The following is a 27,678-nucleotide window of genomic DNA, read 5'->3' as shown; positions in this document are numbered from 1 at the left end:
TTTTAACAAAATTCTGCGCAGAAATAGCAAAAAATATCTGCAGTTTCCGTCTGGCTCTACCAATTAGTAAGTAATAAAAGCTTTCATAATTAATTTGTTATAAGGATTTTTTTCATCTTTGCCATGATGACATAATATTGTGCATAATATTTTACTAGTTATCTTGCAAGATACTAGTATTCAGCTTTAAAAGCAAATTAAACAGTTAACTAGACAATTAGACATTAATAATATTTAATAATGTCAACCTTAAAAAATAAAATTATAAAATGCACTAAAACCTGCTTTTCAAATAGGATTTCATCTGGAAAAAAAAAAAAAAAAAAAAAAAATATATATATATATATATATATATATATATATACACACACACACACACACATATATATATATATATATATATATATATATATATTTTTTTTTTCTTTTTTTTTTTTTTTTTTTCCAGATGAAATCCTATTTGAAAAGCAGGTTTTAGTGCATTTTATAATTTTATTTTTTACTTTCCTTGCTCTTTAAAAAATTACCTGAAAGATATTTGACAGAAATAATAATAATAATAATAATAATAGTAATAATTTTAATGAATATTATGCTGAAAAAAGAATGAATATTCTTGCATATTATGACATTTTATTTAATCTGAAACATTATTTATATGTACATATAAAATCTCTATTCAGTCCACTTTAAATCTCATGTTTTGATGTTGACTAAATTTTATTTAAAACATGTAATTTAGTTATTTGATTATGTAATATCATTTCTATCCCACATAACTTTTAAGCTGGCAGCTTCATCATATGCAGCTTACGGCGCTCAAATTTGTCATTAAGCATTCCAAATCGGAAACATTTCCATTTATGCTTTCTGCGCTTCATATCTTCCTCTTCTCTTCCTCTGCGGTGTGGGGATGTTATGAGCTGTCTGTAAAACTAACAACGCTGTTGATGTTCCTCTGCCCGCTATTGTTTCGCTGGGTTTTCTTTCAGGCCACATTAAACCCTTTATATAGACAGTAAAAAGGTCCATTTGAATTTGACTTCAGAGTGCTGAGAGTCCTCCCTGCCCCCTGGCCTCAGCTCATCCAGAGAAAGAGAAGGTGTCTGATCAAGCCCTGGAGGGTTCAGCCCTTTTATGGGCCTGAGGTCTCTTAAATCGCTTCTTCTTGAGGATGCCAATGGTCAAGAATAACTCCCTTGTTGGTAGCACTTTAAATTATTGGTCCATTAGTTCATGTAGGTGGTTCATTCCGTTGTGGTGACCTCTGAAATAGAGACTTAGTCGAAGGAAAATGAATAAATGAATAGTTCATGTATTTAATAGCATAATTGCACTGTTTGCTGTAGAATCTGTAGTAAAAGAATGGCATGCATTGCTTAGCTTTGTCCGTCTCATCCTCTGCACGAGCATGAATTAATGAGCTGTTGTTCTGCCGCTGGACATCACTGAAGCGGAGAAAGTAACACTAGTTTGATCATGTATAAAGGGGAAACTACACTGTCAGTGGGCGCCGTCTTTCGGATGAGATGTTAAACCGAGGTTCTGACTCTCTGTGGTCATTAAAAATCCCATGGCACTTCTCGTGAAAGAGCAGGGGTGTAACCCCGGTGTCCTGGCCAAAGTCCCTCTATCAGCCCTTACGATCATGGCCTCCCAATCATCCCCTTCAACCGAATTGGCTCTATCACTGTCTCTCCATTCTTCCAACAGCTGGTGTGTGGTGAGCGCACTGGCGCCGTTGTCCTGTGGCTGTCGTCGCATCATCCAAGTGGATGCTGCACACTGGTGGTGGTGTGGAGAGACCTCCCCTCATGATTGTGAAGCGCTTTGGGTGTATGGCCATACACAATAAATGCGCTATATAAATACACATTACATTTACATTTATAAATATCATTATAACTATATTAGATAAATATTAATATAACTAGGTCTACAGCAACCTGACAATCAAAAAACAAATGACATGATATCACAGGCGATTGTCTTCTGACTGTAGACACTTCTCATATAGCTTGAGAAGCATACAGTACTATTTGATCTATAAAATGTGTGAAATAAACATTTGCAGGGTAAAGAAACAGCATAGGAGGGGCCTTGGTCTTGGTTTAAAAAGTGTATTTGTATATAGAGAGACATGGGTAACTAGATAGAAAAGACAGAGATAGGTTGATCTCTGCAGCAGCTGCCGAAGAGCTGCGCACTGCAGACGCAGCTGGTGTGAAAGGCAAACGCCTGCGTGCTGCTACTGCTCGACATATGCGCTGCGCACGCTCTGCTAATGCAGGGGTTCCCAAACTTTTCAGCACGCGACCCCTAAAATAACAATACCAGTGACTCGCGACCCCCAATATCCTCTGAGGTGGTTATAAATACAGAAAACTGGCATGCAATGGCGCCAAAAGTCTATTCTTCGTTTAATTTTTTTTTGTATGTGAGTGCTGTAAATGGGCCAGAAAGTTTAACCTGGTGTTATAAAATCAATCTGCTGCATCTGACGCTATTGTCTTTAATATAATGTAATTACCCCAGGGGTCGCAATCCAATAGAACTAGTAAATAAGCTACTATAGTAACTATAAACGACTGTTTTTTTTCTCTTCAGTTGGTTATGGATAAAATATAGTAAGTCTTATGGCCTAATAATAATAAGTAGATATTTGGAAATCACCAGGCGACCCCTCAAGGGGTCCCGACCCCCACTTTGAGAACCACTGTGCTAATGCACCGCTGACGCTTGCGGTGTGAAACAGGCGTAAGGGGTAGAATTGGGATTGGGCTTTAAAATCCCCTCAAATACAGGTTACTCTTGTGAAGCCAAGTAATCTCAATCATTTCATTTGGACCATCAGATTTTTCTGTTATATACTGCAGTAGTATCGGGATGCAGCCTTTATGATGCAATGTGAGACTGCATCACTCAGCAATGCAATGTCAGACACAATGCACTCAATAAAGCGAGTGACCTCACTGTGAGGGCTAGGGTTAGGGGTGGGGTCAGGTGAGCCCATTAAAAAGCATTGGGTGCAAAACAGATTGCACTCCACCAAGTCTGCATCCAGACCCCTCTCGAATAAACAGTATTAATATCACCTTCAGTTGACTGAGCTCAAAAACAAATATTTGTAACATCAAAACCTTACACAAAACTCAATTTAAGTGTTGATTAAACTCTAATAAGTTGTCCTCAACTTAAAACACCTAAGGTTACTTTGATTTCACCCTCTTAATGCAATCGCAAGCAAAGCATGCTGGGAAACACACATCCACTACACTCCAAAAAATTATGTTTGCTGCTTGTTCAAACTACTTGATTAAAATGAGCTGAAACGACACAATTCTTGAGATTTTTTTGCAGACAGCTTCATTGTTTCAGGTTCAATCCACTTTAATTTGTTACATTAACTTAACTAATTGGCAACAGTGGTGCAGTAGGTAGTGCTGCCGCCTCACAGCAAGAAGGTCGCTGGTTTGAGCCTCGGCTGGGGCAGTTGGCGTTTCTGTGTGGAGTTTGCATGTTCTCCCCGCAATTGTGAGGGTTTCCTCTGGGTGCTCCAGTTTCCCCCATAGTTGGGTTGCAGCTAGAAGGGCATCTGCTGCGTAAAACATATCCTGAATAAGTTGATGGTTTATTCTGCTGTGGCGACCCCAGATTAATAAAGGGACTAAACCAGATAGAAAATGAATGAATGAAAGTTTTCCTCTTAAATTAAAACACCTGAGGTTACTTTGATTTCACCGTCTTAATGCAATCGCAAGCAAAGCATGCTGGGAAACACACATCCACTACACTCCAAAAAGTTATGTTTGCTGCTTGTTCAAACGACTTGTTTAAAATGAGCTGAAATTACACAATTCTTGAGATTTTTTTGAGACCTCTTCATTGTTTTAGGTTCAATCCACTTTAATTTGTCACATTAACTCAACCGATTTGTGTTAGGACAACATCAATGAATTCTTTGAAACCCTGAATTTCTTACCGTGTAACCACTAATCCAGTTTCTTCATGTTGTCTCAACGCAAAACCATCAAGTTGACTTAATTCTTTCACAAATTGAAGTGGATTGATCATGATACATATACAAGAACTGTGTTGTTTCATCTTAAATTAAACCATTAGTTTTTTCTTTTTTAAGTGTGTTAGTTGAACTAGTAAAAGTTGAATAGATGCTTCTTATTACTGTTAGTAAATACATGAACAAACATAAACTAATGGACCATTATTCTAAAGTGTCACCCTCTTGTCTTGTATCCAGCTTGCTCACAGGTCCCCATTTCCGTGCTTTTGTTTGAAGGTGAATCTCAGCATTTGCTGCCGGTCCTTCCTGGTCGTCTGATTGTGTGGGTTTCAGTGTAAACAGCTGTGGAGCAGATTGGGGTGGCTTGTGGGCTGAGCGGGTTCTGGGCAGCCCTTGGGGCTACAGCAGTCTTCTGGGTCTCTGCTGCCAGGAAATAGTAGGCTGCGACTGATGTGGTCAGCTCTTTGTCACCAGCTGAATTTCGGGTGGGTGAGAGTGTTTTTGTGCGTAATGAGTGTTTTTGCGTATGTCTGCTGAAGGACAGGCGAGAATCCTTTGCTTTTCATTTTCATTTCATGTACAGTGAATGTTCAATTTAAGATGATCTAAATAGTGATTTTCACATCATTTCAAAGCAACTTTTCGGGAAGTAAGCATGATTATATTTTACAATTAAGAGTAATGTGATTTTCAGAGGTTTCTAAGTTAAAGTAATGTTGATTTAATCACACAATATGTGATCCTGGACCACAAAACCTGTCATGTGAGCAATTTCAGACACTCGAAACAAACTTTGAGAGAATGTATATGTTGTATTTTAAAACATCTGTTCATATTTTTCCAAAACGGCTAACCATAGAGTTATGGGATCAGAGAGATATCAAAGTGCTTTATATTTGAAATGATAGAAATAAACAGATGAGTTTACAGTATACAACATACTTTGTAGAAGTTTGTGAATTAAACTGCACAACCCCAAATACATAATACTAATCAAAAGTATACAAGTTGGCTTTCTATAATGAAAATTATTTATTTTATTTGATATTATTGCATTTATGAAATTGTTTTTAATTATAGATGTTAAATCTCTTCATTATGGATGTGACAGATGATGAATTGACACTTTGGAGACTTTGATAAATCAAATAATATCGTTTAAAGGGCTACAAAACCCCCATTTCAGCAGGGTGTTTTCACAACTCTAGTTTGGAAAAAGTCAGGAAAGTGGGCGTGTCTAGCTTTGTTTAGGGGGGGAGTGTTAGGAAGGGGTAAGATTTAAGGTGCATCAAAACTGCATAAAAATGGGAGTTTCCGGCAAGCACTGATTTTCGCAGTGGCAAAACAAACACACAGACGCAGGGGAGAAAGACAGTGACTGCATTTACATGGAAATCAGTAATCAAAATATTTGCCAAATAATTAAACAGTGGACTTTAACTGCAGTTTGGCACTTTCATTCAGGAATTTCATGCATGCTCCCCATGACAAACGAGATATATGATGCGAGAAACTGCTGGAAGAGTGTAGTTTTAATGGGATGTTTGATACAACACGACGAATGGGAGAAAACACAACCTCCCTATTTCTCAGATGCACTGGGTATATAGTGTCAGAAAGCCATGTGTGTATAGACTATCCTGTCACATAATGCGGCGAAAATCCTACACGATGGTAATAGTTTGATTGCGGTGTTTATAAGTTTACACTCGAAGAGCTGCATTTACAACGGATCTTTCAGTCCATAATATTGTAGTGATATTAACGTACTGTAAACTTTAGTAAGTTAGAAATCATTTTGACTAAGATGTGTCTTTAAACACAGAAAGAGTACTGCTAATGATTGTAACTTTGCCATCTGACTAAACATAAACAACGACACTGATTACATTCTTACCAAATCTGTAGAGACAGGACAATCAACACCAACTGGAACCGCGTCTTTTTTTAAAAGAAGAGGAGCGGCAAATCCGTATTTCACCATTTTCAGATGCGAAAAACTCTCAGGTAAAAAATTTCCCTTAAAAATGTATTTCTGCGTGCACTGTAATGCACATGTGAGTCCAGCTGCACTCTCATAGCGAGAAATGAAACAAAACCTTTGTTGCAGCAAATTTATAAACACATCAATGACAACACATGTCTCCAAACAATTCTTCTTTCACTTGTTTTGGCAACACAACGTGTCATCTCACTGGCGTCTGAACGCTGTTTCGGGTGCAAACAGTCTTCGAAGCTATCATGCATATTAATGAAGTTGCACCGCATTCAAAATGAGCGCGCTGATTGATTTGAACCAAGTCTTTTTCATGAATAAATGCTGCACACTCAGAGACGTCACAATGTACTCCCAGGTACAGACATCCACTCTCCACACTGGAATACACACAAGGATCTAATTGCTGTGACGCAGCTTCAAAAATTTGTTTTAAACCAAAAGAACGAATTTGCTCAAAATAATGCAAAGACTGCCAATTTCCACTTTTCTTTTTTGTGAAATAAATGTGTCCTAATAGTGTTTTTAGCAGCGTGGGACACATATATGACTGTCAACAGCTGAAAAAAATGTGTTTTGGTGTTTCGTGACCTTTTAAAATCATCGACAGAGACATTGTTGTCTATTTTTAGCACTGTAAAATACAATCCTACACAAACAACTTAGAAATGGTTTTGCCATTTTGGTGAAAACTAATTTTTCATGGCAATGTTGATATTTGGATGGAATTGCTCCAATTTAATTTATTATTTTTATAGAAATTGAGATTTATACATAAGCTTGATGTATTGTTTGTTAGGATAGGACCCAATTTTGCCAATATATAACTATTTGTTCAAAAACAAATCTGAATATTTTGATGAAATCACTTTTAAAGTTGGCCAAATAAAGTTCTTAGCAATGCAAAAATGAAAGTTTGATAAAGTAATACCTTTACTAAATATTCTTTATTGAACATGATTCTTACTTAATATCCTTAAGATATCTGGAATAAAACCAAAACAAGTTATTCTGACCAAATTTTTGTAGTCCAGAATCACATAATTAGGACGATCCACTGACTTATACTAAGTAGCACAACAACAACAAAAAGAGCTTTGTATGAGTTAATATGAATGCTCTTAAGAATGAATAATACCCCAGAGAAGATACGTATATGGTGGGAAAGAGTGTGAATTGGGGGTAAAAGAGGAACAGGGACGTCAGTCAGCTCCCAGTAAACGGCATTAGTCATTGAGTCACCGTCACAGGACGTCCTTCCTTCACAGGATGAGAGCGAGGGGAAGACGCATCAACATGTTCACTTTCCTCTTCAAACAAGACCCTACCTCCGGGGCTTTGGGTCAAAACAGTTGTGTGTTGTGCGTCTCAACAATTCAAAGACTATTTTGGTCACATTAGTGGTGCGAGGGGGACTGTGTTCTAAACAAATGTTTTTTGAGTAAATGATAGCGGTATTCAAATATCCATCTTTGGGGATTTCTGTATCTTGTGGCATACGTTAGGATTTTTTAAAAATATATTTTTGTCTATTCAATAAAAAATACAAATTTAAATTAACGATTAAGGGTGGTTACTGGAAAATCTTAAGTTTTGTTATTTCAATTTGATGTGTGTGTGTGTGTGTGTGTGTGTGTGTGTGTGTGTGTGTGTGTGTGTGTGTGTGTGTGTGTGTGTGTGTGTGTGTGTGTGTGTGTGTGTGTGTGTGTGTGCTGTTTTGCTAGATTAACTATTAACTTTTTTGTCAACAATAAAAAAGGTTAAAAAAAAAACTTTAACGCAATATTTTTAAGTTATTTATGCACTGTAAAACCTAACAGTGAAAATCACTAATGAAATAAGTTAGTTTACCTTGTAATTTAAATAGAATTACTTTGACTCATTGAAAAAGAGTGATGGTGAAGCATAAGCTTATAATTAACTGATTATTTTTTTTACTCCAACCATTTGAGTATCTATATAGTTGTTTGGGCTTAATTTGCTCTGAACTGAACTCATACTGATTTAATAACTCAACTTAAAATGTTTAAGTTACTAATACTATAAATGTTTGACAATATCAACACAAATAATATATATATATGTATGACTGTATACATTTATACAAGTTTAAAGTACTCAAACCACTTTGTTTCAAAACTTAGTTTGGCACAAACGATTTCCTCAAACAGTTTGAGTTAACTTATATTTATCTAATATTATATTTGTATTAATTTCTACTTAACATATCAGGTTTTACAGTGTGTTGTTTTTTCTACAGAGTGTGTGTCAGTGTTGTCTCACTATATCAAGTAAACTTGATTTATTTTTTTAAAAACAAATCAACATAAAAAAGGTAAAATAACGTTTAACACAGTTAAGTTATTTCTGCACTGTAAAATCTAACGGTGTAAATCACTAAATGAAATAAGGTAGTTTAACTTGTCATTTAAAATTTTTTTTTACTTTGACTTATTTAAAAAGAGTGATGGTGACGTATTAAGCAGAACTCAAACCTGATGAGCTATCAATTAATTACTATTTTTGTTTGCGCTAGCTTAACTCTAATATCAAGCCATTTGAGTAGCTTTATAGTTGTTTGGACCTAATTTGCTCTGAACTGAACTCATACTGATCTAATAACCTCAACTTAAAATGTTTACGTTACTAATACTTTAAATGTTTAATAATATCAACACAATATATATGTATATACCTCTCTCTCTCTCTCTCATATTTGTGTTGTTTCCAAACCTCAGTTGATTTTCTCAAACAGTTTAAGTAAACTTATCAGGTTTTAAAATGTGTGTGTGTGTGTGTGTGTGTGTGTGTGTGTGTGTGTGTGTGTGTGTGTGTGTGTGTGTGTGTAAAATTGATTTGTTAAACACAAACTGTTCTTGTTCTTTTAAATATTTTATAGCTTTTTTTAAAGTTAATTATGCTCTTTCTCTTCAGTGTGTTTGTGTGTGAATGGCAGTGGCGTCATTGACTGCATATGTCAAATTTAAATGAATCTTTGGAGATTTAGGGATTTCACAATCTTTCAAAATTAATTATGTTGTTTCTATTTAGTGTGTGTGTGTGTGTGTGTGTGTGTGTGTGTGTGCGTGTGTGTGTGTGTGTGTGTGTGTGTGTGTGGCACAAATGTAATTGTCACATCAACTAAATTTTTTTTTTTTCCATAAAACTATTCTTGTTGACATAAAAAAATGTAAAAATTAGGGGGGGAAATTTTATAAAAGGGATAAGAGGAGAGACATTTAGTGTGGTTACAGCTAATTAAAGCATAATACAAGTTAATTATGTTATTTCTCTTGTGTATATGTGTGTGTGTGGCAATGGTGTAATTAACACATCAACTAAAATGTATTTACTTTTTTTTATAAAGGAATAAAACTGTTATAAAAAGGGGGAAAGACTTTTAAAAATGAATGTGTGGAGTTTCATGCCAAAATTGTGTTCAAGTAAATTATGTCATTCCTCCTCAGTGCCTGTGTGTGTATGTGTGTGGGGTGGTGGAGTAATTGTTAGATCATGTACTCTTGGGGGTGGAGTCTGCGACACTAAGGTGGGACTAGATTTGTGGGCAGGGCCAAGTGCCTTCAACAAGTCAGACAAACATGCTCAGGCAGTCAGTCAATCTCAGGCACTTGCAGGAGAAGTCACTTACCATCTGGACTAGCAGTGGGACAAGACAGGCGAATTGTGAGCTGCACCTGTCCCATACACACACTCGCACACTCAGGGGAGAGATCACACACAGCCTCTATGTGTGGCTGGGACCAGAGCGTCCTGGTAAGTGACACTTACTCTGAATTTATGCGTATGGGTTTATTAGAGCTAATTGTTTTAGTTTTTCTATCAGATATTTACTGGTTTTAGTGGCGATTTAGTGATGTTAGGTGGTTGTTAATTAAGTATGCTATAGTTTTATTTTTTATTTTTTGTTAAATTCTTGGTTTCGACAAGCATTTCTGATTACATTAAATTATTTAAAACAATGCATCTTTTGTGTTCACTGACTAGTCGGAATTAAATATAAATCGAGTTATTTTTTAACTAACTTATTTCTTTTAGGATTTAAAAATAAACTTAAAAGAAACTTAAAAGTACATATATTAAAAAATGTAAATATATATGTATGTATTTATGTATTTTTTACAAATAGAAACATATAAACATACTTACTTATACATAAGTTTAATATGCATACATCTGATTTCCATGTTTATTAATGTTTGAGTTTTGAGTTTCACTATGAGTTTTGCTTCTACAGATGTCCTACGCACTACTTTCTAACAAAAAAAACTATTTTCTAATCTTTTTGTGTGTGTGTGTGTAAAAACTTAGTATAAAATACAAGTGAAATAAAAACTATGACTCAAATTTGTTTTGTAGACATTTTTCATTACTGAACACTGAAAAAAAAATCAAATATGATTCTTTAGATTTACTCAATTTATTTATGTTGAGTGGTTGTAAACACATTATTTGGACTGAACTTAAACAAACAAATTAAGTTGAACATTACTAAATTTAATTTGTTTGTTTAAATTCAACCCAAATAAAAGTTTTGCAGACTTTTTTTTTTCAAAACATGAACTTCTATTTATTTATATAAAGAGTTTTTTTTGTTTTTATAATATACAAAAGTGAACTACAAATCTGTAATTAGGTATACTTTAATAAAACATTTGGTCACACTTTAGTTTAGGTCATACTTAATGCTATTAACAACTCATTAACTAACACTACTAACTTAATAAACGACTAATTAGCTGTTTATGGATGGTTAGTAAGGTAGAACGTGGGTTTATGTTTTTGGTACAATTAGGGATCTTACTTTAAAACTACAAATGAGTAGTTGATATTGAATTACCAGCTTGGCAGTTCTAGTTTTAATATCTAATCTGATCTTTTATAATAATGAATAATAACCAATAATAACTCCTTATTAATCTGTGGTATTTTCATCCACAACAACATTGTGAGCTTTTATAAAGACTGGTTTGATCATCTGCTAATAATCCAGTAGTTAATAGCATGAATTGTGACCTAAACTATAGTGTTTCCAAACATTCTCAGGATGTTAGTTTTGATTATTAGCATACTTCTAAATGTTTTGGCTTGTAAATATTGGTTAAACACTGAATGTAATGCTATGCGGGGGAAAAAACTATGTTTTTCTGGTTGTCTCTGGTTTTCTCACACTCATTCTCAGGGACAGATTGATGGTTTTTTTTGCCCTGCCACTCTGATTCCAATTTTAGCTACATTCAGATGTAGACGGGACTTCCTTCCTCTGTTTTCCTCCATTTGTAACTATTTTTTCACTCAGGGAGGAAAACAGGGAGAGGGGAAAGAGGTGCGAGGGATAGATGATAGACACAAATAAAGAGTAGGACTTGAAAAGAGAGATCAAAATACCTGTTGTCTTTTAGTTTATTTTTAGGAAGTTATTATTTGTTTTGTAAACAAACAAGTTCCGTTTTTGTTGGAAAAATAGTTCAATTTGAGATATTTGTTTAGGAAACATGAATATATGTGGACCATTATTTAAAGCAACACTGGGGTTTATGTGCACTGTAAATGCTCAAATGTAAAAATGCTGGGTTCCACACAATCAATTTGTGTTGGGAAAACATAAAGGAATTAAGTTAACTTATTAGTTTTTACATATTTAAGTGGATTCAATGTAAAACAATTAAGTTGTCCCAAAAAATAAAATAAAATGTAATGTTTCTAGAAAGAAAAATCTGATTTTTGGAAGAAATATTTAAACTCAAAATATTATTTTTCCTTTAGTACAAAATAATATATCAATATCATAAAGACAGTTTTAGTAACACTACTTATTACTAGCTTATTACCTGTCTATTATTTAAATATTACCTGTTTATTAGTAGCTAAATGTATGATCTTATTCTCCATTCCTAATCCTTATACACAAATGTCAGTAACATTTTAGTTTAGGTCACAATTCACAGTATTAACGAAGCATTTACTAACACTACAAGCCTAATAAACTACTAATTACCTCTTTATTATTAATAGTTAGTAAAGTAGTTGTTGAGTTTAGATATTGGATAGGATAAGGGATGCAGTATAAGCCTATAATATACAGTACAGTATGTAGCCATAAAGTAGGATCTTATTCTCCATCCCTAAACCTACCTAATACCCAAACATCAGTAACACTTTAGTTTAGGTCACAATTCATGGTATTAACAAACCATTTACTGACACTAACCTTTTATATAAACTACTAATTAGCTCTGTATTATGAATAGTTAGATCCTGGGTTTAGGTTTTAGGTAGGATTAGGGATGCAGTATAAGATTATACTTTATAGCTATATACAGTTATAAATACAAATAAACATACAGTAGTATAGTGATATATACCTCGTTACAGTTATATATACCAATATACAGTTCATATCTTAACAATAGGCAGGTAAAAAGGCAGTAGTAAATAGCATGAATTTTGACTTTATCTAAAGTGTTACCCAAACGTCTACCTTACTATTATTACGCTGATAATTAGTAGTTTATTGAGCCTTAAGTCTTATTAAAGTCTATTCAGTCTTAGTTAAATGTGAATAGCAACTTCACGTGTTACTCAAAAGTAAACACCAGTTTACATATTTCAAGCTTTAAATGGGTAATCACAAATAAATCAGTGTTTTCTTCTCTTTTCTGGTCATTAAGAAAGTTTGAAAGTTAAATAACTCAGCCTTTAAATGAGTAATCGCAGACTATCTGATAAACCAACATGTGCCTTTTTCCTTTTCTCAGGCTCCTTATCAAAACTCGGCTATGTTGACTACTGAGGCAGCACCCTACACCGCTGACAATGAGGAGCTCAAGATGGATGTAGAGGATGTAGACATGACAAAATGGACGGAGGACGAGTTCGAGGAGAAATGCACATACATTGTGAAAGACCACACCTGGGAAGGACCACTGGAGAACACGGACCTCACCCGGGCTGAGGCGTCTTTACCAAGAAACCTGGCTTTTAAGCACCCGGCAGACTCCAAAGAGGTATGACACCATGCTCGCGCGCCGTCACATATTACGCATGATGTACTCATGGCCTCGAGGCTTCCTTTTTGAAATGTGCCACAAGACTCATTGGGTTACAACGGCAGTCCTGCGGGCCATCTGCTAATAATTGTTGTCTGCCTGTATGAGTGTGCTGATTGTAAATCTACAAAACTGCCTAGCGCTTTCAAACTTTGGATGGTTGTGATTTCTGTTTGAACAGGATTTCCATTAAGCCCCACCTATGCTGATGCATTAATCTTTTCTTTTTTTTTATCTGCTCTGTCAGCCCAGATTTTAAACTTGTTTTGTGGAACAAAAAAAAAAAGTCCCTGTCTGTGTCTGTGTGCTTAATTTCTTACTCGGCTAACGCAAACATCCATAGATCAGAGCACCACATGACAAGCTCCTCAAGAGTGCAAAAGTTGAGCTCTTTGCCATCTATCAAAGCTGTTTTATCTGAAGCAGACTGCCATGTCTGTGTCCATGACAATCCACAAACACTACTTTCCACCTTTCTTGGCGCTAATGACGGCAGGAGCTTTGAATAGGATTAAGCCTCTGTTATTTTGAAAGTGTTTATAGATCAATAGGAACAGGGTTATAGATTTTTTCATCATGCGCTCTGTCTGTCTTATCTCTTCCTGTGAGGGGAAAAAAAGCGAACCCTTTTTTTTTTTTTACGAGCACGCACTTATGAGGTGATAAAGAGTTAACCTTCTTTCTTCAAGAAACACCTGAGGTTCAAACAGGAAGAGAGTGAGTGAAGTCATGTGCTCACAGAGGAAGATTACCTTGATCAGAGAGTATTGATGAGGAGAGTTGAAAAAGTAATCAGTCTTCGGAGGAGTTTGAGTAAGAGAGTTGGATAGGAGATCCAATCTTTTGACTCAATTGTCAAGATTCAATTGAAACTAAACGTTTGTGTTTCCTAAACACGACTGTTTTGCTGTAATTGTGTGATTCGGTATTCTAATCAAAGTTAAAAGGATAGTTCACTTAAAAATTGAAATGCCCTGTTCTAAAACTTTCTGGCTGCGTCAGAATTTGTGAATACTTCCATACTGTATAGTATGCTAAAATCATTAAGCGAGTTGAGTATAATGTCCGATTTCATAGAATTTGAAATCAGTGTGCGAGATTCTGAAGTGTGCCGGACTACTTCCGGAGAGATTCTGAAGTGTGCCGGACTACTTCCAGTGAGATTCTGAAGTGTGCCGGACTACTTCCGGAGAGATTCTGAAGTGTGCCGGACTACTTCCGGTGAGATTCTGAAGTGTGCCGGACTACTTCCGGTGAGATTCTGAAGTGTGCCGGACTACTTTCGGTGAGATTCTGAAGTGTGCCGGACTACTTCCGGTTAGATTCTGAAGTGTGCTGGACTACTTCCGGTGAGAGTCTGAACTGTGCCGGACTACTTCCGGTTAGATTGTGAAGTGTGCATACTATGCGCTATTCCATAATGCCTCACAAGAGAATTCATGAATAAGAGTGAATCAATACAACATGGGTACTGTAGGTCATGTAATCATGACAAAATGGTGGATGTAGTACGTCCAAGTTGCATTCATAATGTATAGAACATTCTTTTCTAACAGTCGAGTAGTACATTTAAATTTAAATGCAGTACCTACTGCGTAGTAGGTGGTTTGTGGCGCAGTTGTTGAGCACAAAAGCAGATATCTTGATAGTAGGAAAGGTTTGTATGATTCCTGTAGTTGGAAAAACAAATACTTTGGAAGTCTTAGGTTACAGGTATTCATCAGAAAAATCTTTTCAGTTCAGCAGAACGTCAAACAGGTTTTGAAGGGTGAGCAGATGACAACAGAATTTTCAGTTTTGGTCTGAACTATGCTTTTAAGCTTTGGTGTTTTCCTTGGAAGAAGTGTCTGTTCGGTTAATAAGAGGTGAAGTGGGACAAACGATTGGTCTCTCTCAGCCTTAGGACACAACCTTGATGACCTTTAAGCTTCCTGTGGTTGTCAGAAGAGGTGAGGGCTGAAGAGAGGCATGGCTCCATGTCTTTCAAGTGCGCACATCTGGCTGACTGTCAATTAATTACCTCTCACTCGCACATACTCAGTATGCCTTGTTAGCACTGCAGAAATCACATCTCCGAAAATGATCTGAAAGTGCACATGAGACTCTGTAAACTCCTCGTTTCCTAACCACCTGTTTTCCCCTTTTGTTCGAACAGGTTATTGGTGTAGTAAGCAGAGAATACATCCCTAAAGGCACGCGCTTTGGCCCCCTTGTGGGAGAAAGTTACACTGCAGAAAATGTCCCCAAAGATGCGAACAGGAAGTACTTCTGGCGGGTGAGTTGTTTTGTTTCTGAACATTTCAAGTAGCAGCAGATAAAAGAAGAAGAAAGAAATACATACTGGGTCACTTCCTGTTCCACTGACTGACTTCCTATGTGACATCATGGGCTGGAGGGTTATGTAGAAGCAGTCAGTTTATGTTCTCAGAGCGATCAGAAACTGCTGAGTAAAGATCTGCTGTTTTGGGAACTGCACTGGCGTTGAATGACTGAGACAGCAGCGATTCGTTCCATGTACTGATATCTTTATTTGACTGTGCAGCGCTCTGAGCGTTTGGGACAGGAAGCGCTGTATGACTCTGCAGATCTGCTACTGTGAATTTAGCCTTTTTATGAATATGTCGGCTTTGATAGATCATCTGTGTCACAATGCATTTGAGGAGTGATAAGATAAATCAAGATGCAGCATCACAGTTGTTGTGTCACTACCATTAAAAACGATCCGTTTCCCTCACTCCTTTGTGACTTGCAGCTGTTGTCTACAGCTGTCGTCACGGAGAAAGTGCAAAGTCAACCCGCTTGTTTATTTTCTGTCACTTCCATGTTGCTGCCAAATCGAAGATCCCCAAGTGGAACAACTCTGGTCTTTACCTACTAGAAACAGCAGTGATATCATTCTTTCCTGTGTTACTGTCAGACCTTCGCAGAGCAGGTGATTACAGAGTCATTAGTGAGAACTCGAAGCATTGAGAAAAAGCGCTAAAGGAAGCGTAGTGTTGATGTTTCAGAGGGAAACCTTGTTTGTGACGTCTTGAAAGTGTTCCTGGAACTTGCAGTCTCAGTGTAAACAACATATTGAGACAGGCGTCCCCCTACCAAACTTCAGTCAAGACCTAAGCCCGCATCAGAGCTCTGAATGGAGATACTCAGAGATTGTGAATATTAGTGTGGGGGTGTTTGCTGACTCATTGAGTGACTTTATAAGAGCAAACCCCACTCGTCTGCCTCAAAGGCATGAGAACCACCCTGGAGGACTAGAGAATAGAGGATTGAAACAAAGACGTAGGACGATTTTTGAATGTTAATTTTCTTCATTTAATTTTTAGATATACTCAGATGGAGAATTCCATCATTTTGTGGACGGATTGGACGAGGAAAAGAGTAACTGGATGCGCTATGTGAATCCAGCGCATTCCCAGCAGGAGCAGAACCTTGCCGCCTGTCAAAACGGCATGAACATCTATTTCTACACGGTGAAGGCCATTCCTGCAGACCAGGAGCTACTGGTGTGGTACTGCCCTGAGTTTGCCCGCCGTCTCAACTACCCTGCCTCTGGAGAGATTATGATGCAAAAACTCAGTAAGTTCACAAAAATGCTTACAGTATATCTGATATCTATTTGTCATAGTCCTGGGCAGTTCCTAGTTATCTTCATTTAAGTCAAGGAAGACATCTCTTCTCCTCTATGGAGATAGACCCTGTTAGCTTTGTGCAAACACACCAACTTGTCTTTCATCTCTGTTAAGATCAAATTTCTTTGAACTGCTTCTATTCTCTGCCCTCTTCCTTAAGATGTTTTTGTTTAAACCAATTACACAGAATAGGAGTGTAATGTTGAAGGTATTGTTGTTTGAGGACGCTCTTTAAACATGAAAGTGCGGACTAAGTTTTGTTTTGGCCAAGCATACTAAACCAGCAATAAAAGTCTCAAAGCTAAAGTGACGAGACAGAAAAAAGATTGATACGGAGGGGGAGATTATAGGTAGGCGAACAGGCCAGTCAGTGTGACTCCTCTCCCCAGAGTCATGCGCATACCCTGGGGGCACTGGATGTAGTCGACCCCTTGAGCTCAGCTCACACACACTCTTAAGACAAGTCTATAATTACACCTACCCACTGTTGTTTGCTGCTCCTCTACCTGTAGCCTGAAGAAAGAATAATAGCCTCCGCATCTCAAAGCAAAACAGTTGCAGGTCTAAGGAAACCTAATGCATGACTCAATCTAATAGAATGAGCTGATATGACTGACAGCCTCCCACATGAAACTGGTTTAGACATTGACTTTCTATTTTACTGGCCCTGTCGGGTGTAAAATGACAGCGCAGACAGCCAACATGTATCTTGAGTCCCTTCATTCCTTTGTCATCCTGCCTCAGGACGTGTGGGAGGAACTTCTTCATTTGTTTGCCACTTTAAGAGCAAGGAGAGGCTAGTAAGAGCGTGTGCGAGAGAGAGAGAGAAAGAAAAAAAAAAACTTCTCCATTGACTAGTTGAACTTCCTGGCGGCAGGGCTGTGCTGACAGATTGATATCTCTGTGATCGCCGGCTGTTTGTTTTTGGCAAGCTCTCTAGGGAGGAACAGAACTGGTACTATCTGTGGAAGAGAGGTGGGAGGGGGAACTGATAACCTCTCGGTTTGTTTACTCGTAGCTGCCGGGACAGAAGGATAGGGGAATAGAGAGTATGGTGCATCTTTTAGGGTACACTTATCTTGCGCAGACTCTTATTCACACTTGAATTCTACACAATTAACCCTGTGAAAGTTCAGTGAACAGGAAGCAGGAAGCTATTTAATTGTTTACATCCTTTTGAAGGAGATCAACAGTGAAGTATTTAAGATATATGGGAAAGTAATTTTCTAATTAGCTTTCCACCTTTCAACAAATGCGGGTGGGTTGAACGGTCAGGGTGGTTTATAATGAGTTTATTTAGCCCAAGCTTGAGAATTCTAACGTTCACGTTTGATTCACATTTGATGTTTTCCTAATGTGAGTTCCGTGAAAGCTTTTAAGCTTGGTAGAAATTTGGGAACCCATTTAAGATCGATCATTAAATAAAATCTCATTCACATTCTCTGTGGACTCTTAAAAGGAGAGATCTTGGCATGTACATCCCTATTAGCAGGATCCCATCAGTCCCCCCACACCCACTCAGTGAACCCCATTAGATAGTATCAGTGCATCCATCCCACCCTGACCGGGGCGGCTGTCAGGCCTCACATCCTGTCTGTAGACCCTAACACGAGATAATTTGTCAAACTGTCACACTAAGTGAACCACTGGGGAGCTTTGTTGAAATTTGGTTTAAGAAGGGCTATGAGTTTTCTAGGACAATAGAACTGCTCAATTGGACAAGAATTGAATTGTTTCTCTTTTTCTTGGCAAGGAATATGAAGTCAATGACTGTATTTGAAAAATAAATATATATTTACCTTTTGTTTTATTGTGTGTGTACAAACAGAGCAGAGCCTGATTGAAGCCAAGCAGCAAGCAACCGAAGTCAAGCACCCAGTGAAAAGAGAACACAGTGTTTCGGAGATTTTGAAAGATGTGCTGCAAGAACCCAGCAGACCACTTCCCACCCGTCCCCGCTGTCCCAAAAGCCCAGACCGACCTCTATACCCCAGTGCTGTCTATCCACCCCGCCCTTCCCTAAACGAGGACTTTTTAAAGAGCACCACAGTATTCGGCCTCCCCACACGCTCTCACACACAGTGTTCGGTGACACCCAGCCCGTCAGCACACAGCAGCCCTGAGAGAAGTCCAGGAAGCAGTCCGACATCAGCATCAATTGAGCCAAGAGAAGCATTTCTCCCTTTCTCTCCAGCACTCTACAATCGTGGCCTGAACCACTACCCAGGATACTCACCAGCAGGCTCCATGCCATTTTACCCAAACCCGCACTACTCGCGCTACCTCATGCACCACTACCCTGTTAGTAGTTTGAGTGGGCCATCTACATTGGGGGGTATATTTCCACACATGTATCCATTTTACAGCAGCTTGGTACCTCCTCATGTACCATTCCCACCTTCCATGCTTTCATCCGAGGGCAGTCGTCAGTTTATGCTTCCACCTGACTCTCCGGCCCCCAGGGACATTCTGCTTCCAGCAGCCACCAGTGCCTTTTCTGCAGCCACTTCTCTGAAAGACAAACCCCTGCATGGGCATGGACACCCTTACGCTCCTGCTGGTGGATCTCCAACAGCCGGCTCTGCGGCCTCTACGGGATGCATTCCCACCAAGCCTACCTCTGCGATTCTGAGCACCAGCCGCTCAGAGGATGAGGCCATCAATCTGAGCAAGATGAAACGAGGTTCCACAGGCTACAAAAGTCTTGATTACCCACTTAAGAAGCAGAATGGGAAGATCAAGTATGAGTGCAATGTTTGCACCAAGACTTTTGGTCAACTTTCTAATCTTAAGGTAAGCAAGACAACTCTGTCTCCCTTTTATTAACACATACCCTTAGCAGTACTTACAGTAGCTCACCTACCTGAACCTTTATTCTCAGGTGCACCTGCGTGTCCATAGTGGGGAACGACCCTTTAAGTGTCAGACCTGCAATAAAGGTTTCACTCAGCTCGCCCACCTGCAGAAACACTATTTGGTCCACACAGGAGAGAAACCCCACGAGTGCCAGGTAAACAACATCAATACTAATAACTTCAAACATATTTTTAAACGAGCACTGCACTTGGAAATAGGCTAATTTTACAACTAACTACAGAGGACTCAAGATTTAAATCGGAAAACTATCAGAACTTTTTTTTTATGAGATGCTAATAGTCTCTTTTGATTTAGCGATTCATGCTAGGCTAATAGTGACCTGGAGATTGATTGAATGTTTTCAAAAATGATAACACTCAAATATTTAACTCTAGGAAAGGGGTAAAACGAGGTGGTTTCTTTAAGATTCCTTCTTAGATAAGATTGAGACCCTAAAACTCTGCTTTCACTTCACAGGTGTGTCACAAGCGTTTCAGCAGCACTAGCAACCTGAAAACCCATTTGCGATTACATTCTGGGGAAAAGCCCTACCAGTGCAAGATCTGCCCAGCCAAGTTCACACAGTTTGTCCACCTCAAGCTGCACAAGCGGCTGCACACGCGAGAACGTCCACACCAATGCCCACATTGCCACCACAACTACATTCACCTCAGCAGCCTACGGTTCCACCTCAAGGGCTACTGCCTAGCAGTCTCTCCTTCTCCAAGCTGCAGCTTGGACGAACTCAACCGAGTCAACGAGGAAATTGAACGCTTTGACATCAGCGATAATGCCGACCGGCTAGAAGAAATGGAAGGGTTTGATGTGGAGGGCATGGTGGAGAAGCAGATATTTGGCCTGCTCTGGCAGGAGATGGATTTTAAGGCGTCTTATCACAAAGGTAGCACTGGAGGGGACCTGCACCCCCGAGCGCCTGCATTATCCGCGTATCATCTGAATGAGCATGACAGTGAAGCTTCTGTCATCAAAGTTCATCGCAGCAGCCCGATCCAACTCCTACCCATCAAGGTGAAAAAGGAGACAGAGGAGGCCATGGATACCTAGAGGCTTCCTGACCAGTTGACTGACTGAACATTCATAAGTTGTTCTTATCAAAACGAAACAAAAAAAAATAGGCTCAGGCCTATATATTCAGGGACTTCCGTACTCAGGGCTAACAGACATTGATCATCAGTGGTCCAGTATGTCCTACACAAATGATAAAGACAATCATATTCTTTTATTATTATAACTATTATTATTATTGTTAATATTATTTGCTCTAGTGTTCATTTCAGTTTGTAATCTATTTAATTTATTGTTCAACATGTCCTCCTTCACGACCGATACATGGAAATAATGTTTACAATGACTGGTTGATTCATTGTAATTTGCTGTCTTGTATATTTCTTCTACTCTTTCATTTTGTAAATAGCGTCCCGATTGACTGTGATTTCAAGTGCGACTGCAAAGAGCTTACCACATTCAGGTTGATTTTTAATGTAGGCCGATGTCCGAGGTAGAACTTTTTTGTTGAAGGCATTTCTTTTTGTACCCTAGGAGAGGTTGCATATCTATGTGTACGTGTTTTACATGACAGTTATTCTTTTAATGTTGAGCTCTACCACAATTTAATGAATACAAAAAGGGCATATTATATATTACCAACAACTGTTACCTCAAATGTGAGCGAGTGAGTGTGTGTGTGTGCGTGTGTTGAGAGATGTGTGCTTGAATTGTGATATTTGTTTTGCTACTTGAAGAGGAAACCAAATGTCCCAATGTGCAGGTCTACATGCGGTCCAAAGAACAGCAGTCTGTCTAGCTGTCGCACACAGGCTGTGAGATTGACACTGACTCTGCATTTTCTTACTTATGTGCGGCACATTACTGAAAACCAAAATGATAAAGAAACGAGAATGTGGAACTGCTAACCAAAGTGAAATCTTTCAGAGTTTCAGAGATGTGAGTAAACTGTCTGTTCTGCAGGTCCGTGGTGATGTCTGTGGACTCTTCACGTCACCTCGGCCTTTTGTATGCACTGGTTTTATTTCTTTCGTCTTATGTTTGTACTTTTTGTTTTGTTTTTGTCCAGCGATGTTAGTAGGACAACATGTCAGCGAGGCAGTACAATCTCAAACGCTCTCTGTCCTAAAGTATGACCAAAGTCTACACCTCATCTTCAGCTTTAAATTAAGAAAATAAGAGACTGTCTTTGTTTACATACTGGTTTACGTAGCTATTTAAGTACAGCTTTGACAAAATGTAAATTATAATATAAATCTTCACTGATCTAATGCATCTTTGTCGGTTGTGTTCTTTCTTTATATACACAAAGGGGAACATTGAAGTAAAAGTGAACCACTTCATAAAAAAAAAAGACCACAGCACTTTCTTAAAACATCCGGCGTTTCACTTTGTAGAAATTTGGCCAGCTCTTGACGCAATCTCAGCCAGAAAACCAAAGTTTAGTATGCTAATTTAATCTAAAATCTAATGTTTTTAATATGATACAGATTTACAGTTGAAGTCAGAATTATTAGCCCCCTTTTAATTTTTTTTTCTATTTTAAATATTTCCCAAATGGTGTTTAACAGAGCAAGGAAATTTTCACAGTATGTCTGATAATATTTTTTCTTCTAGAGAAAGTCTTATTTGTTTTGTTTTCGGCTAGAATAAAAGCAGTTTTTAATTTTTAAAAAAACAATTTTGGGACAAAATTATTAGCCCCTTTAGTCTACAGAACAAACCATCATTATACAATAACTTTCCTAATTACCCTAACCTGCCTAGTTCACCTAATCAACCTAGTTAAGCCTTTAAATCTCACTTTAAGCTGTATAGAAGTGTCTAAAAATATCAAGTAAAAGATTATTTACTGTCATCATGGCAAAGATAAAATAAATAAGTTATTAGAAATAGGTTTTTAAAATTATTATCCTTAGAAATGTGTTAAAACAATATTTCCTCCATTAAACAGAAATTAGGAAAAAAAAAAAAAAACAGGGGCGCTAATAATTCTGACTTCAACTGTATGTAGCAAATGGGGATCAATATTTTAAGCAAAAATGTCTAATTAATAATAGATTATGGAACTGTAATTGTAAAATTAATCATAAACTGCTTTTAAAATAGTGGGCCACACATAAAAAAAGAAAATACTAGTTATTTATGATAAATACTATAATGTTTTCGCAGAATACTATAAGAAAATTGTAGTTAAGTGTATTTATTATAGCATTTACAACACTGTTAATGAATGCTGCAGCATTCAATTATTGTGAACTGATCACTGTAATGAATACTGTAGTATACTTTAGTTTTTACAACAATAAACGATGGTGTATTGTAGTATAATATACACTATAGTCGAAAAAAACTACATTATTGGGTTATTTATCTCACTATAGTTATCACATCAATTATAGTATTACCACAAAATATTAATTCAAGTATTTTACTACAGCATTGTTCCGCTTGTTAAGTGGTGACGTATGGAATATTGTTGAGCCGCTAGTCATTTGAAATGAGAAAATATTTGTTTATGGCCACTTTTTAGCCATATCACACTTTAAAGTGGATGTTAAACAAAATGATAGTGTACACAAGAGTTTTTGGACTTGCTGCATCACAAATACCTAAAATACCTAAATAATATTTAAATGCTTAACAGAGCAAGGAAATTTTCACTGTTTGTCTGATAATATTTTTTTCTTCTGGAAAAAGTCTTATTTGATTTATTTCGGCTAGAATAAAAGCAGTTTTTAATTTTTTAAAACCCGTTTTAAGGTCAAAATTATTAGCCCCTTTAAGCTCTATATTTTTTGCGATAGTCCACAGAACAAATGATTGTTATACAATAACTTGGCTAATTATCCTAACTTGCCTAGTTAACCTAGTTAAGCTTTTAAATGTCACTTTAAGCTGTATAAAAGTGTCTTGAAAAATATTTAGTCAAATATTATTTACTGTCATCATGGCAAAGAAAAAATAAATTAGTTATTAGAGATGAGTTATTAAAACTATTATGTTTAGAAATGTGTTGAAAAAACCTTCTCTCCGTTAAACCGAAATTGGGGGGAAAAAATAATCGGGGCTAATCCTTCTGACTTCAATTATAACGATTGTGATTTTCGAAAGTATTTCATTGCTTTGTAAACGTTTATTATTACCATTTGAAGAGTCTCCGCATTCAGTTTGATAGAGCGCTTGGACCCGGAAGCCGCTTTGCATGACGTCAAGCTTAACAAGCAGATTATAATTACGATGAATTACTTTTATGTTTAACCTTGATCATTTATTTAAAGCTCATGAAGGAACCTTATCACTATACTGTTTGTTACTAGAGTGTGTAATAATTTAAGTTTCATCTTAGTGTAAATCCCTACATTATTAATCAAACTATTTTATTTTCAAACGATATAAATCATACAATCATCTTAAATACACTTACCGGTCACTTTATTAGGTACACCTTACAAGTACCGAGTTGGACGCCCTTCAGAACTGTCTTAATCCTTTGTAGCATAAATTCAACAAGGTACTAGAAATATTCCTAAGAGATTTTGCTCCATCTTGACATAAAAGCATAATGCAGACGATGCAAATTTGTCGAATGCACATGTGAATCTCCCGTTCCACCACATCTCAAAGATGCTCTATTGGATTGAGAACTAGTGACTGTGGAGGCCATTTGAGTACAGTGAACTCATTGTCATGTATGACACGCTGTATGACATCACGCGTTATCCTGCTTGAAGTAGCCATGAGAAGATGGGTACACTGTGGTCATAAAGGTAGGCTGTGGTCAATTGGCATGGGCCCAAAGTGTTCCAAAAAAAATATCCCCCACACCATTAAACCACCACCAGGAGCCTTAATCGTTAATACAAGGTAAGACGGATCCATGATTTCATGTTGTAGACGCCAAATTCTGACCCCAAATTCTGAAATCGAGACTCATCAGACCAGGCAACGTTTTTTCAATTTTCTATTGCCCAATTTTGGTGAGCCTGTGCAAACTGTAGCCTCAGTTTCCTGCTTTTAGCTGACAGGAGTGGCACCTGATGTGGTATAGTACGTACTGTGGCAATTACCTCAAAAATAACGTCTCAAAATAAACATTTTTACACTTTACAGTAAAGGATCAGCCTCAATACTGCATTGATTAGCATCAATACTACACACACTTGCCTCTGACATTTCTAAAGCTGATTTAAACTCTTTAAAAATATATATTAATGTTGCTTTAAACCAGTGGTCAACAAACTTGTTCCTGGAGGGCCAGTGTCCTGCAGATTTTAGCTCCAACTCTAATCAAACACACCTGAACAAGCTAATCAAGGTCTTACTAGGTATACTTAAAACATCCAGGCAGGTGTGTTGAGGCAAGTTGGAGCTAAACTCTGCAGGGACACCGGCCCTCCAGGACCGAGATTGGTGACCCCTGCTTTAAACTGTTGATATTCACAATATGTGACTGTAGTTATTTGGAAAAAGTGTCCTACCTATGACAGTCTTTATAAAGGCATATGTTTGGCATTCTGTCAGACGTTACTTGTAACTTTTAAACAGATTCATTAAAATTAAACATTACTCCTCTTCAATTTATTCATCAGAAAATTAAGATGTATTAAAAAAACAGCAACCAACAAATAACCAGTGTTTAACCATTCCTTAAAGATTCTGGCTCTGACTCTACGCATGGCTCCAGGGTAAGAATTGGGAACACAGCAAGCCCCACAATTACGAGATGCTTCATTTGCAACTTCCGATGAATAGATCCATGACTAGGCAGACAAAAGAAGCAGTCACCAAATCCAAAGCGTCAAATTCCACACCACACAAATCATGACAGTGTTAGCAATACCGCCACAACAGACTTGTAAATATATCACACCATACACATGCACATTACGTCACTGTGATAATGAAACGCATACGAATTCCAGCCAATTACATGTGAAATCCTTCATACGCTGTTGTGACCAGCTGTCACCACAAGAGGGGTTTTTTATTGTTCGCTTATGGCGTGTTTACATGACTCCTTTTTCAACTATAAGAGAAAAAACTATTTGTGTTTTTAGGTGTTTGTTTTCATGGCAACAGTGGGACTGAAAAAAACAAACTACTTAGATTCAAAGTGCAAAGTTATTGAGAGCGATACTGTTATTGCCAGCAAAATACAAATATATATATATATTTATTTATTTTTTTAAATTTTTTTGTGTGAAATTGATGACATCATACATAATTTTTGTTTAGTCTATAGGCATGCGTGACTACTGACAAACAAAACAACAATGGCAGACTGCAAAAGTGTACAGGCATTTAGCGTTTCTTCATGAGACTGCAATTGATTCGATTTGTAATCTAATTAAATACGTTGCAAATGAGTCACGTTTTAAAACAGTCTGTGTTATTGTTGTTATTTGTCTAATAATATAAAAATATGAATGAATAAAGAGATCCTCTACTTAAGTAAAACTCCCACTAGGTGGTGGTAAATGTCACCACCAGTCAATAGCCCCTTTCACACATGCAGACCTTTCCCGAAAATTACCGGCAATTTTTCGGAAAGGTTGTATGTGTGAACAAGTCCTTTTTGAAAATACCGGTAAATTCGTTCTGGCTATTTTCTGGAAAGAGAAGTTGTAAAATTACAGGTAATTTGCTTGAATGGTGCACTGTGTGAACGCAGAAGGAAGATTGCCGGAAAGAGCGCGTGCACGTCTAGAACATGCTGACGTAAGACGTCTGCTTTAGCCAATCAGAACAGTCAGACACGTTTACGTCTGCGCGGTTTATGAGAATAAAAGCCTTTGAATATTTTCCCAGACGCATTTAGCTGCTAGAAGTTAGTCAGATATGTTCTTTTTAATGCCAACTGTGTAAATAATCATCGATAAGATGCTTATGATAAGCCGCTGTTTGTTTACCTTTCAAGTTTTGCGTGTGCCTGTGAAACGCCAGCACACGCACATATTATGAACATCTCGACATGCAAAAGTGATTCTCCATATGTTTTCATCGAAGTTGTTCACAATACTGATCATCCACAGAGTTTGTGATGTAGTCAAATGTTTACAAATACAAGCACAGCCGTTTAAGGCTCATTTGTGGTGAATGATGTCAGAATTTACCGGTATTGTGGAATGGATGTGTGAACGGTCTTTTCTGGAAAAATTCCGTAACGTCCTCGCCTGTGTGAACAGCGCTTTTTTGAATATACCGGTAAAGTCGTTCCGGAAATTTTCCGGATATTTACCAGTATCACTGTGTAAAAGGGGCTATTGAGTTATTTAAGCATGTGATTCGTTTAAACTACTGACTCATTTAGCAATGCAGTAAATATATTTCTGTGAACTGACAAACGAATTGTTGGTTCGCCTGATTCGTTCAAAATGCAGATTTATTCAGATACGAAATTAATAAGAGACACAACATTTGATATTGAGCAAAAGTCAGTAATCAGTGAGTCATTTAGTCAGTCGATTAATTTAAACTACTGATTCATTCAGCAATAAAGTAAATAGATCTTTGTGTGAATTGCCAATCGAACCGTTGGTTCGCCTGATTCGTTCAAAGCACTGATTTATTTAAAATAAAAACAAATTGGAGGCACATTTCGTATTAAGCAGAAGTCAATGAGTTATTTATTTATTAGATTCATTTAAACTTCTGATTCATTCAGTGATGGATTGAAAAGCTCTTTGAGTGAGCTGCCAACCGAATCGTTGGTTTGTCTGATTCGTTCAAAACCAGATTCATTCAGATACAAAACAGATTGGAGACATAAAACATTTCATATTGAGTAAAAGTCAATAAGTTATTTATTCATGCGATTTGTTTAAACTACTGATTCATTCAGCGATGAAGTAAAAACCTCTGTGTGGACTGCCAATCGAATCAATGGTTCGCCTAATTCATGCAGATACGAAACAAATTGGAGATTTTATATTGTTTTTGGCGGAAAAAAGACATTAAAGATAATTATGATATTTATGACTTATAATATTATGTTTTCTACCATTATGCAGTTTATATATATATTTTTTTGTTTTGTTTTCTTATTTATGTACTTTGAGTTGTCCACTTGGTACTCTT

General features: G+C 37.3%; 2 protein-coding genes across 2 annotated transcripts in view; both read left to right on the top strand.

Moving 5' to 3' along the window:
* The first annotated feature begins 2,638 nt into the window (after nucleotides 1-2,638).
* foxo6a (forkhead box O6 a) overlaps nucleotides 2,639-27,678 on the top strand; it is a 134,908-nt gene continuing 109,868 nt past the window's right edge. Inside the window, exon 1 of the mRNA XM_087286614.1 lies at nucleotides 2,639-2,718. The gene's annotated coding sequence lies outside the window, so the exon portion shown is untranslated. The remainder of the gene's footprint in view (nucleotides 2,719-27,678) is intronic.
* prdm1a (PR domain containing 1a, with ZNF domain) lies at nucleotides 9,652-21,869 on the top strand. Its single transcript, NM_199515.2, is given in 7 exon segments — nucleotides 9,652-9,791; nucleotides 12,794-13,042; nucleotides 15,240-15,359; nucleotides 16,411-16,663; nucleotides 18,545-19,509; nucleotides 19,598-19,726; nucleotides 20,050-21,869. Coding segments are annotated over 7 exon segments (2,331 nt in total). The 5' UTR covers nucleotides 9,652-9,764; the 3' UTR covers nucleotides 20,638-21,869.

This window comes from Danio rerio, chromosome 16 (assembly GCF_052040795.2).
Source record: "Danio rerio strain M-AB ecotype USA chromosome 16, GRCz13ab, whole genome shotgun sequence".
Lineage (NCBI taxonomy): Eukaryota > Metazoa > Chordata > Actinopteri > Cypriniformes > Danionidae > Danio > Danio rerio.
This window is presented reverse-complemented; position numbering and strand designations above follow the sequence as displayed.